This window comes from Culex quinquefasciatus, chromosome 2 (assembly GCF_015732765.1).
Source record: "Culex quinquefasciatus strain JHB chromosome 2, VPISU_Cqui_1.0_pri_paternal, whole genome shotgun sequence".
NCBI classification, from domain to species: domain Eukaryota; kingdom Metazoa; phylum Arthropoda; class Insecta; order Diptera; family Culicidae; genus Culex; species Culex quinquefasciatus.
The window spans coordinates 16,951,600-16,967,173 of record NC_051862.1 but is presented as its reverse complement, the minus strand read 5'-3'; the positions used below and the strand labels follow the sequence as shown (position 1 = coordinate 16,967,173).

Genomic DNA, 15,574 nt, shown 5'->3' with positions numbered 1-15,574 from the left:
GGTGTTCGTGTGGATGTGTTTACTGCTGCTGGGCTGTGGAGTCCAAATGGTTCAAAGTTTTATTACCCGCCGTCAACTGATTTGATGCACTCTCGAACTTCGGACTTTTTTACGACCGAGAGGACCCATCGTTATCAGCGCCAGTTTGGAGTGTGGGCTTGGCCTGTGGACCAACTTTGGAAGGGATTTTCGGATGCTTGATTAGCTAATTGGCATTGATAGATCTGGAAACAGGTGTTTGAAATCCCATAAACTTAGCTTTGGATGGTCCGACTCGCACTGAATGAGGAGGGATATCTTAACTAATGAATTTTGCAATTTAGATTAGTGCGCCGCTGAAGGCATTTTAATTAAGATGAGGGTGACTTTTTGGGATGATGGGGGTGGAGCTGATTTGATTGCGATTTTTACTGCGCTATTTTGATACCAAAGTTGAATAACAAATTAACGAACACAGCTTTCCATGGAAGAAGTATTCATAAAACTCAGAACTTTTGTTTTCAACATGAAAAAAAAAATCTTTTTTTTTACATTTTCGTTTTTTCATTCTTTCATGATTTTTCAACATCACTGTTAGCATCCTCAAAAACGTCACCATTCCCCTCAGTTGAAGTTGATTCTTTCAAAATTTTAAACACTTTTGACTCTTTAGAACTTCTCGCCGTTGCACTCCTCAACTGCTCGTTCTCGTCCATGAGCTTCTTCAGCACCCCCAACAGCTCGGTTCGCTGAGCTCTGCATCGCTGGCTTTTCCTACTCAGACTTCTAATTTCGTCCTCTTGCTGGCAACACTGGCGCTGCTTGTTGGCCAGTGTTTCGAAAATCGCGTTGAATCGCTGCTGTTCGGCGTCACTAACCTGGAAAATTGTAATTTATTAATTTTAACTTGATTTTATTTTATATTGGAAATCTACCCCATCAAGTCTGCTGAAGTCATCGCAATGTTTTTTGAACGTTTCCTTGCAAGTTTTTATGATGTTGAGCATCCTTTTGCGAACCTCATCCAGTGCGTCCTCTGGTTTATCCACATCCAGTGGGATAATTACTTCATTTGGTTGATTTGTCTGCTCAGTTTGAGTATTTCCCGGTTCAGTCATATCTTTGAGATTTTGCTCAGCAGTTTGTAACTTTGAAATTTGGTCGTCTTTCTCAGATATCAAACGTTCTTTTGCTGCCAAATCTAGCTGAAATTTTGTCTAAAACACTAAACATTAACATTTTTGTTAAAAAAAATTACCAAATCTAACTACAACCATAGTTTTCCTCAGTTCCCGAATCTTATCGCCCAATCCAAGTGATTCCTGCTGCAGCTTAAGGATTCGCTGGTCCTTATCGTTCAGTCGTTGTCCCTCCTGCATTAGCTGCCTCTCGAGGGCTTCAATTTTAAAGTTGAGCTTGCGATTCTCAACGAGGACGGCATTCTTTTGGGCTAGCTCACGTCGTAGCTTCGCTATGGTGAGCTCTGGTTCGTCGCAGGGGGTGATCCTTGCTGCTTGGAGGTATTGACTTAGCTGGAATTTTTGTTAGATGAAGTAACTTCTAGTTACTTTTAAAGGGTCAATTCACCTCTTCAATGACATCCTTTTTCTGTTCTATAATCGTCTTTTTAGACGATCCTTTCCCTTCAAGATTTGTAGTTTCGATTACTTTCTCTTTATTCAATTCCAGCTTTGTAGAATCAGTCCCCTCACTCGGAGGACATTCCACCTTAATTTGCTCACCATTGCTGGAAGATTTTGGCCGCAGCCTTAGAATGTATTGCGGAACCTTGCCCAAAGCGTGCAGTTTTGGGGTAGATTTGGGCCGGTCTTTCGCAGCGTTGTGGGTGGCCCTAATTTTGGGGATTTTGCTAGCAGCCTTGCTCCCTTTGTCGGAGGGGCCATCTGGAGCACCGGAATCGATCTTGAGCGATTGAATGACTTTTGCTAGAAAAGGTGAAATATTTTTGATATTTTAAAATAATTTTTTTTGTCTTGAAAATTAAGCTAACCTTTCGAACCAGAGCTCATTCTGTAGAATAAAATTGACGATGACAACAAGCAAATGAGGACGGTCAAGAAAACCAACATTCTCAAAGTCAACTTTGATGACTTTTTGAAATAAATTTATTTTAATGATTTTAGTCCAAATTAAAAAATATTAATATCTAATTATCGTTGTCCAAAGACTCAGAGAGTTGATTAATAATGACAGAAGATTAAGATTATTTATTAAAAATAAAGGTAAGAATGTGGATTATGGACAAATTATAGAGTGTTTTATGAATACAAATAGTAAATCAATGATCAATTCTCTGAGTCTTTGGAAAACGAAATTTTGATCGATTTGGTGTATTCAGAAAAGTTGTAGCTATGGATAAGGACTACACTGAAAAATATGATACAGGGTAAACGAAATTTGTCATTTTTGATTTCAATTTTTGTCAATAAAACTTAATTTACAAAAATCATTTTTTTATTTTCTGATATATTTTGTTTTTTTATTTCCAAAAATGTCTACTCACTTTTTTTTTAAATATTTGCAACGACCTAACCAGAGCAATTTTTTGGAAAAATTATCAGAAACTGGTAAAATGTACTAAGTATCCTTTTTAAGGCTGTAAGATATTTTTTTTAAAAGAATTTTTTTATTGTTTATTTTTTTCATGATTTTCTGGTAGTGGATAGCAATGCTTTGATTATTTGTCATTTAAAAAAAAAAAGACTATTTCATATTCTATTTTGAATACAAATAATCATTAATTGTATAAATCAATAACATACACGATATAAATAAACATTTGGTAGCTTTTGTTGTCACATTATTTGGCATTTATTCACGTTTTTGTTTGTTTATCGTGTGAACTTTCAACTTTCAAGCTCAACTTTAATTGTTTCAACCAATTTTGAATCGTTGAAATCATTGCAGAAAAAAACACACTCTAAAAATTTATGAAAATTTAAGAGTTGATTTTTTTAATTTTTTTTCATCAGCATGTTTTAATGAGCTTTTTGTTGCATTTTCTTTTTTTAGTGTGTTCTAACATTGACCAAATTATGAAATCAATCCGACATCTACAGCCAGAGTTATTCATCTGTCTCATTGAAGACGCACTTGGCAGGAACAATGAGACAGCTGGGGAACAATGAGACACTCTACGAAAAGCAATACTTTTCTAGTAAAACACCATATTTTTGTATTGTTCCAGTACAGGTGATTTGCCTTGAACATTTTAGAGCAATTTTGCCAACATGAAACTTCAATTAACAAAAGTTATACTAAAAAGTTTTTAAAGTTTGTAAAATCGATATATTTATACCAAATAACTTTGTATGTTTGGTTAAATGAAGTTAAAACTCTACAAATATGTCAAAAATCACTTTCAATTCATGTTTTGGAAGATTTACATGGATTTTGAAATGTTTAATGAAGAAAAATCAAAGTGTCTCATTGTTACCCATGGGCTAAAATGAGTGGGGAACAATGAGACAGCCCTGGATTCTGGGTATATTCTAAATTTTGGTCAAACCTAATGAAAGGACATTGTAGCCCAACTCAATCCCTATGGAACGTCGAAAGAAATTTGAAGAAATATTAGTTTTGGTGTAAATGGCAGCCTACGGGCGAAAAGTATTTTTGTCCATAATTTACTTTACACCCCAGAATCAAACATTTATGAATTGTAACACGAAAAAGTTACTCGAATTAATATATTTATTTAGCAATCAAGTAACAATAGTATGTTAACGTTTTCCACGCTTGCCGTGGGCTTTCTTCTTAGCTCTCGGCTTAGACTGACGAGTCTTCACACGTCCCACGAAGACCAGCCCCGGCGTTGGTTGATCTTCATGGGTAGTGGTGTTGATCTCCGAATCCTTGACCTCGAGAAGATCGTTGTTGTTGTGACCTTCGGCAGCCTCGTTACAGAATAACTTTTCCAGGGAGCGTCCATAACCAAAGCCACTATCATAGCAGACGTGTATCAAGTAGATACACCTTTCCCCCAAATATTAGCCTGATTTTTTTGAAACTACGACTTGTGAGAGCCATTTTATCATTGTTTCCTGTGTCTCATTGATGACTACGCTACCCTAAGCAGTGATCCAGACTATGTCTTAACGATTTTTTTAAAACAATTTAATTGATAATTGTTTAATTATTTAGTAGAAAACGTAAAATACAAGCAGAAATTAAAAAAAAAGTGGCTGAAAAAACAGAAAAGGCAATATAAATAATTTCAAAAACAAGAAAACATAAAACAAAAGAAGTTAAGGTTTTCTTCGATCAAAAGGTACTCAAAATTCGAAGAAAAACGGGCATTAGAGGATGGTTTTGTTACTATACTTTTAAGTTGAATTGTTGGTGATTTCAAGATGCAATTTGAAAAGCTTTATTTTTTGAAGGAATCTGTCTTGAAGACACACAATCATATTTGGGAATAGTATCAAATTGTATTTAATGTTAGATACTTAAAAGTCAAATTTAAGCAATATTTTGGTAAATCACCCCATTACACCATATCTCACCATCTTTTTCATTAACGATGACCACGCCGTGCAACGAACCGCGTTGGCTCTAATTTGACACTTCCGGAGTTTCCTGCTAATCTCCCTCCATTCTCTGTCCATCTGGCCAACGGTTATTACAAATCTCATTATCTCCCTTCCAGAAAAAAAAACCGTGTTCTAATTTCCAAGTGCTCGCTTTGTTCCACCACTCTGAATTAGCGCCCCCTGTTTTAGACCCTCAATTTCCGCGCACGGTCATAAACTTCCAGCCACATCCAAAAACATCGAAAATAGTTTTTTTTGAAAGCTCGAGGAATCACGCGATCAAAGTGCCACCATAGTGTTCACCTGCGAATAAATTTGATGATTTTGAGCTAGCAGTATGGGGGGGCTAAAACAAATAACAAATTATCCAAATTTATGACCCCCGTCGACCAGAAGCCCTTAGAGCGGGTGCAGCTAAGTTGGCCCGTGTGCACCTGAGCAGAACAAACACGTGAGCTAATTTCACGAGGGGGTGAGCATTTATGATTGTGGTCATGTCTGTGGGTGAGTTTAATGCCCTTTCTTGAAATGGTGATGACATGGGTGTGGAAACAAAACGTTGTTTTTTTTTGTTTTTTTTTTCAAACCGCCTTTTACGAACCAAAAATTGACCAAATTTTTTTTTCCTTTAATGAAGTTCTAGATTTTTCAAATTTTATTATAAATAAATGTTTAAAAGTTTCCATTTCAAACTTAAGATGATGTTGGAACAAATAAATCATGTTTTGATTAAAGGTCTAATCGTACAATACCCACCCGTAATTTGACAACTCTTCATGCGAATAAGTAAACATTAATTTACCCTTGAAAGTTACACATCAGCTAACCTCAAAATCATCCTTTAAATACTGGTACGATTTTGCCTCTTCATGATGAACGTTACGATTGGGTTCGCTACTGCCTCAAACTTGGAAAGCTCTTTTCCAGCTGTCTTGGTGTGTACTCCACGCCCACATCCCAACCCACTTTGCACAGTCCTCTGAATTGGTTGTGAGTTATGAGTGCAAACAAATAAACATTTTTCAATATTCATATCCCGTTGCACACTACTGCTGCTGCTGCTGCTGTTTTGAGTACATGCTCTTCAAAACACTCTTCAGAAAAGAGGGAGGTTTGAATGATTTGTAATACCTAAAAAAAATAATTAAATTATTCTTTAACAAAGTTATCTGCCATCTTAGAAAGTTTTTAGCAAAACATGGTTCAAATTTCTAAACAACATTTAAACTCTCTCAAAACGCACTTTAACAATTTGAAGCCAACTACAATTCACTAGCAGCAACCCAACCCTCAAAGCACAAATCGGTGCAAAATGGGAGGTTGGTTTTGTACCGCAACTATTCTCAAAAACCAACCCCAGTCTCTTATGTTTCCAACCTCCCTCCCCCAAAGCTCACCCACACAACAAATAATACTGCATATGCACTTCGGTGTTTCCCCCCCTCCACTCACCCTGTCCAAGAACCATATCTCAAACCTTTCACTGCCAGCTGCCGTTTGCTAGTTTACTTGTGTTGTAGGTGGTTTTCCTTCCTACCCCCTTTCCCCTGCTTTTGACTCCCAACTCGTGCACTTTTCCACCACACCATCCTTGCGTTGGGATCGATGTTTGCACTCACTTTAAAGGTGGAAAATATCGACTACTTGTTTGTGTGCATGTGTGAATGTGTGTGTTTGCATATAGTTATGGACTCTATCAAATACACACTTGCCGTTATTGGTTGGGGTGTTTACTTAGGGGGGGTTCCTGTGAGGGAAAACTTGAATTTAAGATTTTATTATCAGAAGTTTCAATCAAATTGAATTCAAAAAAATAAAAAAACTGTAAGTAATTGAGAAGACATCATAACCACCCTACCAAGAAACCATTCCACCTAGGACTGTTTTATTCAATAAACTTTTCGTTTATCGTGCCCGTGCCTTATTTATGAACGGAAAGATCCCACCATCAGAGTGGCGATGAAGGGGTATAGAATAGAAAATGTCGTGTGTTGTTGCCTAGTAGGACTGTTTTCATTGTTGGGAAAATATTTATAAAAGTGGTTTCAAATTAAAAATCAAACATAAAAATATACTATTTTGGAACTGTGCCTTAGGATAATGTTGATTTATACCAAATATTGGCAGACATTCTCATTAAATTTTCCTCTGCTACAAACAAAAAGGTCAATTAAAATTTCATTTCATTTTTTGTCTCCCATCCCCTTCAGAAGTTTCCCATAAATAATACGGGATAAAAATATTGTAAAAAAAAAAATTTAAATTACAAAAACTTATTTTATCGATTTTAAGTTATTTTGTTGTTTATTTTAATCAAAAGATGCACTAAAAGGCTTTTTACTACTATTCAAATTCAGAAGTAAGCTTATCGTTGAGAACTTTTAGCATTAATTCATTGAATTATGAACAAATAATAGTGTGGCATCACTGTAACAATGTAGGTATAAATGCAACTTATGTAGCCTTATGTTTCTGAATTTGGAAAATTATGCTTAGAACTTTAAATTTAGTTTTTTTCTTCTCAGAGCCTAAGAAAAAAAATGCCGAAACGTCGGAAATTGAAACAATACATTGTTTTGTTAAATTTGTTTTTTAAAGCCTAATTTGAACTTGAACAATTTTCCACCAAAAACCGGAAATATTTTTTTTATATTTTTTAGAAACACTATTCAGATTTTGCCTATTGTTTAACCTGTTTGTTTTATTTTTAAAGCAAAATAGAATTTCCCAAATTCTTCACATTTTAATTTTTGATTTTTTTTATAAAGAAAAGTATGTGTTTTTTGAAACATTAGAAATTTTACTCGGAACAACTTTTTGCCTCCAGTTTCTAGTATTAAGAGCGAGTCCACGAACAGGGCATACCCCTTTGTATGGGACGTCGTTTGGACCCCACCAATCTGCCTGAAATTTTCAGGGGTTGTTTGTACATGTAAAACTAGCATCTGGCCAAAATATGAGCACTTTAGGTCAACGGGAAGTGGGGCAAATCGGGACACAAAGTTTGAAGGTTTAAAATCGTCAAAAATCTTAAAAAGGCTATAACTTTGGCAAAATTCAATTTAATTTCAAAATTCAAAATGCATCTGAAAGGGCTTAAAAATGCAACAAAATGCAGGGTAGAGCATCTCAATTGGTTATTTCTAAAGGGAGTTATTGGCATTTTAGTGAAAAATAGCATAATTTTCAAACTCAAATAAAAAAGTGTTCCATCCAGATATCAACTCGGTTCGACCTGCAGCTTGTAGGGGACATCTGGGACTACCATTTGAAACTAAGAAAGCTTTGGGTAAGGCAGTTTAACAGTTTAAATAGACACTTTTACTTTTAGTGAATTTTTTGGTCTAAAATTTTTGCTCCGGGGACTCCTTAGATCAAATGTTTCGGTGATAATTTCACCATATTCGTGTTCCTCAGACAATTTTACATTAGAAACATGCACACAAATGTTTATTTTCATCCATTTTAATCCTTTAAAAAATTAAAGTTAAAAGAAATCTTTGAATCACATTTATTGAAAATCAAGTTCGTTTCCAAGGATACTAGATGACACCAGATAAAAAGCAGCTTCTTAATTTTTTTTAACTTTAATTTTTTAAAGGGTTAAAATGGATGAAAATAAACATTTGTGTGCATGTTTCTAATGTAAAATTGTCTCAGGAACACGAATATGGTGAAATTATCACCGAAACATTTGATCTAAGGGGTCCCAGAAAAATTTTAGACCAAAAATTCACTAAAAGTAAAAGTGTCTATTTAAACTGTTAAACTGCCTTACCCAAAGCGTTCTTAGTTTCAAATGGTAGTCCCAGATGTCCCCTACAAGCTGCAGGTCGAACCGAGTTGATATCTGGATGGAACACTTTTTATTTGAGTTTGAAAATTATTATTTTCACTAAAATGCCAATAACTCCCTTTAGATTTAACCAATCGGGGTGCTCTACCCTGCATTTTGTTGCATTTTTTAAGCCCTTTCAGACGCATTTTAAATTTTGAAATTAAATTGAATTTTGCCTTAGTTATAGCCTTTTTAAGATTTTTGACGTTTTTAAACCTTCAAACTTAGTGTCCCGATTTGCCCCACTTCCCGTTGACCTAGAGTGCTCATATTTTGGCCAGATGCTAGTTTTACATGTACAAACAACCCCTGAAAATTTCAGGCAGATTAGTGAGGTCGATGCGAGATGGGTATGCTTTGCTCGTGGACTCGCTCTTAAATCAAATTTGAAATCGAAAAGTACTTTTCAGATTTTTTTTTGATAAAGTGCAGGGTTTTTCAAGATATAGCCACCGTAAGTTTTATTTCGAAAATGAAAATGTCCGGTTTTTGGGATTTTTTAAAATGGTGTCTATGATTGTCGATTCCTGACTATTTTTTTTAAAGATGAGCGAAATTCCAATAAATTTTCCCAAAAGACATTTAAGATTGGATCTGTGGTTGCTGAAATACAGCGAATAAAAGCAAAAGAAACAAAACAATTTAAGGTGACACGGGACGCCAGTCCTTGGACAATTTCTGTTCAACTAAAATCAATTTCTGAACTTGGAAGATTCTGATCGTCTGCAACAGACAGAACTTGTTTAATTTACGACGTTTTCCGTAAAGGTGCTTCACGTAAAGGTGCTTCGAAAAACTCGAGTCGTGATGTCAATATGACGCTGCCTTCCCATTTCACCTAAACTTTTTTCAAGTCTCACTCAAACCCAAGCATTTTATTTGCTAGTACCAATATCTCAGAAAATAATGGTCCTATTTTCAAGTTAATAAATTAAACATTTGTGAAATTTTCGAATATTTTGGAATAAAATATTTTTTAAATTTTTGGATATAAACTAACATTTTAAATTGGTCAAATATTAAATTTAATGCTAAAAATATTTTTTCGAGTAAAATTTCTACTTTTCCTAAAAACGCATATTTTTTTAAATTTTGGCGGCAAAATTGTTTTGCATGCTTTTTTATGGCTCAAAAGTTGTGGTTTTCCTTTCATATATTTTTTAAAAATAAAAACAAAAAATTTGGCTCGCGAGAAATACATTTTTTGTGAAAAAATTTATTCAATTTTGTCCATGTAACAATATTCTCTGAGTAGTCCTCATAGGTCACACTATTCCTTCAAAAGATACAAATTTTCTAATATCTACGTATCATTGTTGTACGAACAGCTGTTAAAATTGAATGGAGCTTGGTTGTTTCTTTGGTCCTGGGAAAGGCCCCCTTAAAGTTGCAAAAAGTGGTCGAAATAGGCCGAATTGATGGAGAATTTCTCAAATGAAAATATTGATTGTCATTTGAAAAATGTTGTAGGCGTCATCCATAAAGTATGTCACGCTAAAATCGGCCAAAATCAACCCCCCCTCCCCCTTATGTCACACTTTGTCACGCTGGCTCCAACCCCCTTCGAAAAGTACGTCACATTCTGTAGACTCCCCCATATTGATTTTTTGAATAATTATTACATCGACGTCGTCGTGCTATCTTGTCGCACCCGCCATTTTGACGTTCCGAGAAAAACGCGTTTTAATGTTTGACCTTGAATATACAAAAACGAGAGCACGCAATGTAAACAATAACATACACGTTTTGTTTGGCTGACCATTCTGTGCATTGTCCCGAAGTTTGGTTGAAGTTGGTTGCTGGAGTCCCGAGTTATAATTACAAATGTTTACGGTAGTCTAGCTTGTACGTGCGACAAACGCATCCTGACTTTCCTGGCCTGAAATCCCTTTGGCCTTTTGTCACACTTACATCAATTTTCAGGGAGTGACAAGATAGCACGCCAAGATTGAAACTACTTTCATATGTAAAGTGACAAAAATGCACGGAGTTTTTCGGCTTTTGTTGAATATCTCAGGATTGAAATCGAATTTTGGGGATCTGTGAAGGTCAAAAGGTGCGGCATTGTGAGCTGCACAAAATGGCGTTCTTAACTCAATTTGGCCCAAAATGCACGTACGACAAGTTAGCACGATGGTGACGACATGATTTATAAATAGGGTTATTTATAAATTCTGAGTTCAATCGAGAAAGTTTTTAATTTTGCAGGTTGTGTTTAGATTTTTATTTTTATTTTGTTGAACGTGTAGTAATAGAAATCACCATCTACAGTTTTTTTTGAAAATCTAATGATTAAAGCATATTAAATCTATCATCGAAAACTCTGTTTCTTAAAGACTTGTGTTGTGTTTAAATTATGAGTAAATTTTATTAAAAAAAAAACTTTTTTTTAGACATATTCTTTGACTGAATTTTCAGTATTCAGGAAATCGTCTAGCGTGACGTCACGGTCTCACGGACCCCCCCTCTCCCCCTTGTCACACTTTGTCACGCTTGCGACCACTCCCCCTCCCTCCCTAGAGCGTGACGTACTTTATGGATGACGCCTTAAGGTGTTCAACGCAATAAGTTGTCTTATATTAATTACTTTTGATTTTACCTTGATGTTAATAAAAGCTATTCATGTGTTTTTGGCTGATCCAAATCCTAGGCAACCCCCTCAAATTTAAAAACTAAGCCATTATAAAGCTAAATTCTAAATTTGAACTTATTCTGATTATATGGGAAACATCAACCATTCTAATTTTTGTCTTTACATTTAATTTCCAATCTTCACCAATTCATGTGTGTAAAAAATATGAAAATATATTGAAATAACAAGCCACAGTTTAAACATTCCAATGAAAAAAAATGTCTTAAATCATCATTCTGGTAAATTTCTAAAAATTTTCATGATCTTCGTATTTTTTTTAAATTATAATGAAAATTTGTCCATTCCTTACGTCAAAAAAAGCAATTTTGCATCATAATGTTTTTAATACAAGTCTCTTTGAAAAAATCGAAAAGGTCATTCAAATTTGGCATGAGAAAAATCGATAATCTGTACCTCGAGAAGGAATTCAATGATCGATTTATTAATTTGAATTTTCAGAAAAAAGGTACCGGGAAAATTAAATTTCTCGATATTTTTACTTGTCATTTTACTACGTAAAGTTGAATCCCCAAAATTTTAATTTTCATATATTGAAACAGTTTTGATTTTTTTTTAAGGTAAAGCTCCTCGCTAAGAATATTTTCGAAAAGCTAATTAATTTTAATTTGTTGATCAAACTGAAATACAGTCTCTTGAAGTTTAAATTTTGAAAAAAATGTTTTTTTCCTAGGGTCATCTAATTAGTTACTTTATGTTGTGTACGTACATCAAACTTAAGGAAAAACATCAGTGAGTTTGATAATTGGTACCATGAAAGAAGGACTCTTTCCAACATTTTTAGGGGTGAATCGAAACAGGTTGGAGCAAATTTTTGTATAGTTTTTTAGATTTTAGTGGGATTTTATAATCTGTTGAAGAAAAAAAAAATATTCGTAAAATTTCTTATGCTTTGAGAGACCTTAACACATATTTGACCTCCAAAAAAAGTTTTCGATCCAAACTTACCAGATTTCTTGCTTTCCTTGAAATTTACCCAAAATCAATGCTGGAAGATCCAAGACAAACAAATTATATTTTTTAATATAAAAAAAACAAATAGAATAAGTTTAAGTAAAAACTAACAATCTGATCACAAACACAAATATGTTTTTGCAACAAAGAGCCACAAAAGCCTATGAAGCCAAAACTAGTCACAATCGTTAGCCAAATTGCACAAAAAACTACTACTGCCCCAATTTGTGCTCGCTTAGGGTATAGCCGTAGCCATTTCCAGAAATTAATTTGCTGAAGTACCAACTGTGTTCCACACACATTTATTGCATCCATGGACGTTGGTGGAATCCACGTGGGCTTGATCCGTGTGGTGGAGAAGCCATCTGCCTGCAAAGCGCTCCAAAATAAAGGTATTATCACGTCTCTAGGGGAGGGTGACCAACGCTTGGTCACTGTTGTCACGATTCTCCTGTCGTTGGCCCCAAAAATCCTGGAGGCCGACGACTGCAGAAGCAAAAAAAAAATCAGTTGTGCCAGCTGTGGACACGTGGTCGCCAGCAAAATTAGTAGCCACGCACGCACTACAACTAGTACGGCTTTCCGGAGGGGTAGTCCGGAAGCCTTGGTCAGGGCCAGATTTACGATTCAAAGGCCCTGGTCAACAGTTGCAGAAGAAAGAGACAATAACCTCGAATGAGCTGCCGGCTGCTGCTGCTTCAGGAGAGGACTGGCAAGAGCTGGCTCACAAATTTAATTAAAATTCACTGAAGGCTGCTGCCGGTGCCACGTCACATTCATCGGTTCCGGAAGTGGCTGGTAGGACTCGGACACAAAACCATGAACCACAGATTTGTGCGATTTCCGGGTGGGTTGTGGTGCGGTATGGACGTGTTGGCAGGCAGGAGTTATTAGACAATGTGTGTTGTCGGCAATAAAAATACGATGAAACATTGTGAGTTATCCACGGGATTGAAGAAAAGTTAAATAACAAAAATTCAAAAATAGTTTTGAAATCTCTGCCATTTTTCGTTACTCCGAGCAACTCCAAGTTTGCTGATCTGACAGGTCTATCGCTCCAACTGCCAACAACACGCGCAGCAGCAGCAATTACAACTCGGTTTCAGTTGGTCGATCAAAGGGATGGCCTCTTCAAACCATAACTTCGTCATGTTGGATTAGCCCTCCTAGAGCGGGTTCCGCAGAACAAACGCAGTTTAACTTTTCGGGAAGGAAATGAGCACAACTCAACTCAACTCCAGAGCCAGCGACAAAGTTCCAAAGTCGTTTGCTGCTGGAACTAGAGTGTCGTCAGCTGGCTGCTGTTGTCATGCGTTGCAGGCCATTTCCAGTCGCAATGCTGGCGCTGGCAGCGAACGGGTACCAAGTTTTATTTTTTAATTAAATTTTATGGCCCTGGCACTAGTAGTGATGCTGCTGCTGGTTCTTTCACTAGTGATGGTGGTGAATCACTTGCATGTGACAATGTTTCATTTTTATCTACTCCGGTTAGTGTTTTATGATAAAGAGACACTTTGTTTTGTGATAAAGTAGTTGTTTAAAATAACAACTTTAAGGAATTTGACATAACCTTGAACCTTCACTCCAAAAGTGTTGCTTCCGTCCGGTAGTTCTCACGAACTGGCCACTTGGCCCAGATATAAATAAAAACCAATTTGACCATCTGGTCAGCAGCTGAAAATGAGACGAAACCGACATAAAAACTGTGTGCGTTTCGCTCTAAATTCTGTCAATTTCGAATTCCGTTCACGTGTGGACCGAAACGATCCATCACGACCGTCTTTACGGCCGACTGTCCTCCGGATAACGTCCGGTCTACTCATGGACGTGGCCTGCAGATGACCGGGTTTTCATGGGTCTGTTCCATTTTTAGTGCGATGCGATACCGTGACTAACATCTCAAGGAATTAAATCGTTTAGTTGATTGATCTTTAAAAAAAAAATAAAAAAAATAAAAAAAAGTTTTCAAAAATTTAAATAAAAAAATTAATAATACTGAATCTAACTGATTCTGACTCCTGACTCCTGACTCCTGACTCCTGACTCCTGACTCCTGACTCCTGACTCCTGACTCCTGACTCCTGACTCCTGACTCCTGACTCCTGACTCCTGACTCCTGACTCCTGACTCCTGACTCCTGACTCCTGACTCCTGACTCCTGACTCCTGACTCCTGACTCCTGACTCCTGACTCCTGACTCCTGACTCCTGACTCCTGACTCCTGACTCCTGACTCCTGACTCCTGACTCCTGACTCCTGACTCCTGACTCCTGACTCCTGACTCCTGACTCCTGACTCCTGACTCCTGACTCCTGACTCCTGACTCCTGACTCCTGACTCCTGACTCCTGACTCCTGACTCTTCGTTCAACTTGAACTCTAACTTTTTCCAAGGGTTATCCTTTTCCGATTTTGAAAAAGAGACACTAACTACATAAAAAGACGTCGACAAGAAATCAACCAGAACCAGAAGCCTTCACGACGATTCAAACATAAATAATTCAACCCGGGCACTACTGGTCATCCCTTTTCCCAAAGATATCCCTCGGGGGGATCTCATTTTCGGGTTCGATGTTTGTAAAGTAATAAAATTAAAAATAAAAGCCAAACCCGGTGATGCATGTCAAGCAGCAGCAGGAAGTGACCAGCGTGGGTTAAAGGATCACGTCCGCTTTTTTATTTGTTGCTCCCTTTTTCGGGCAAGTTTTATTAGCTGCCGCTAATGAGATATCCCAAGTTTAAAGGTTGCCGGTTTTTTTTCATCCCCTTGCAAGCGTAACCCGTCGGAAATTATTAGCATATTTCTGTTACTTTGCAAACTATTTTATTACCGCGTGGCTTCTTGGAACAGATGTCCAACGGGGGGACCCTTAAGTGGGTGCTGGAATGCATCCCAAGCGGATTCTGGGCGAGAAAAAAAATATCGTGGGAATGAAGGTCGCGCAAAAAAAGCTCTTTGCTCGCTGCAAGACAAGTTCATTATCAAATTATGAAATTGTTTATGAATTTATATTACGAAATTAAGTGGCTCGCCTCGGGATGGAAGTTTGCTCGAGAGGGTTCGTGCTTTCTGCGGTAAAATGTGCTAGAGTAAATACTGGTGGGAAATGTACTCAGTTGAAAAATATGATGATATTTATTTTTATTGACAATATGTCACAGTCAAAGTATAAATCGGCTTCTTTTAGATATCCTAGATTTTTTAAAAGTTATTCTGTACAGTTTTCATTTTGAAGTTCATTTTGAGTTCATTTTGAAATGGGTTTTTGCCTTCCTCACCTCAATGAGGAAAGGCTATAAAATCACTCAAAAAATGAACTTCTGTATTCGACCTCGTAGACCCACCTTCACGTATACCTATCGACAAGACCCACAAGACCCTAGTTAATATTATGAATTTTAGATAAGTACTTCAAAAGTTATGCTAAAAAAACGATTTTAGCGAAATTCCGGAAGATTGTAAAAAGGGTGGTTTTTGTAAGAAACTCCGTAATGCTATACATTTTTAGAAAGGTAACAAAAAGACCTTTTCAACATTTTGACAACCCTATCGAAAGTTATAAGCATTTAAGTGTTATTTATGAACCTTTTAGAGGCCGGA

General features: G+C 36.5%; 1 protein-coding gene across 1 annotated transcript; it reads right to left on the bottom strand.

Annotated features, from left to right (window-relative positions):
- Positions 1 to 551: 551 nt before the first annotated feature.
- LOC6035859 lies at positions 552 to 2,009 on the bottom strand. The gene is made up of 5 exons (XM_038257724.1): positions 1,991 to 2,009; positions 1,567 to 1,925; positions 1,254 to 1,511; positions 915 to 1,196; positions 552 to 857 (listed from the first exon to the last, which is right to left on the bottom strand). Exons 1-5 carry the CDS (start codon positions 2,007 to 2,009, stop codon positions 552 to 554), a joined length of 1,224 nt encoding a protein of 407 aa, XP_038113652.1.
- Positions 2,010 to 15,574: the final 13,565 nt, after the last annotated feature.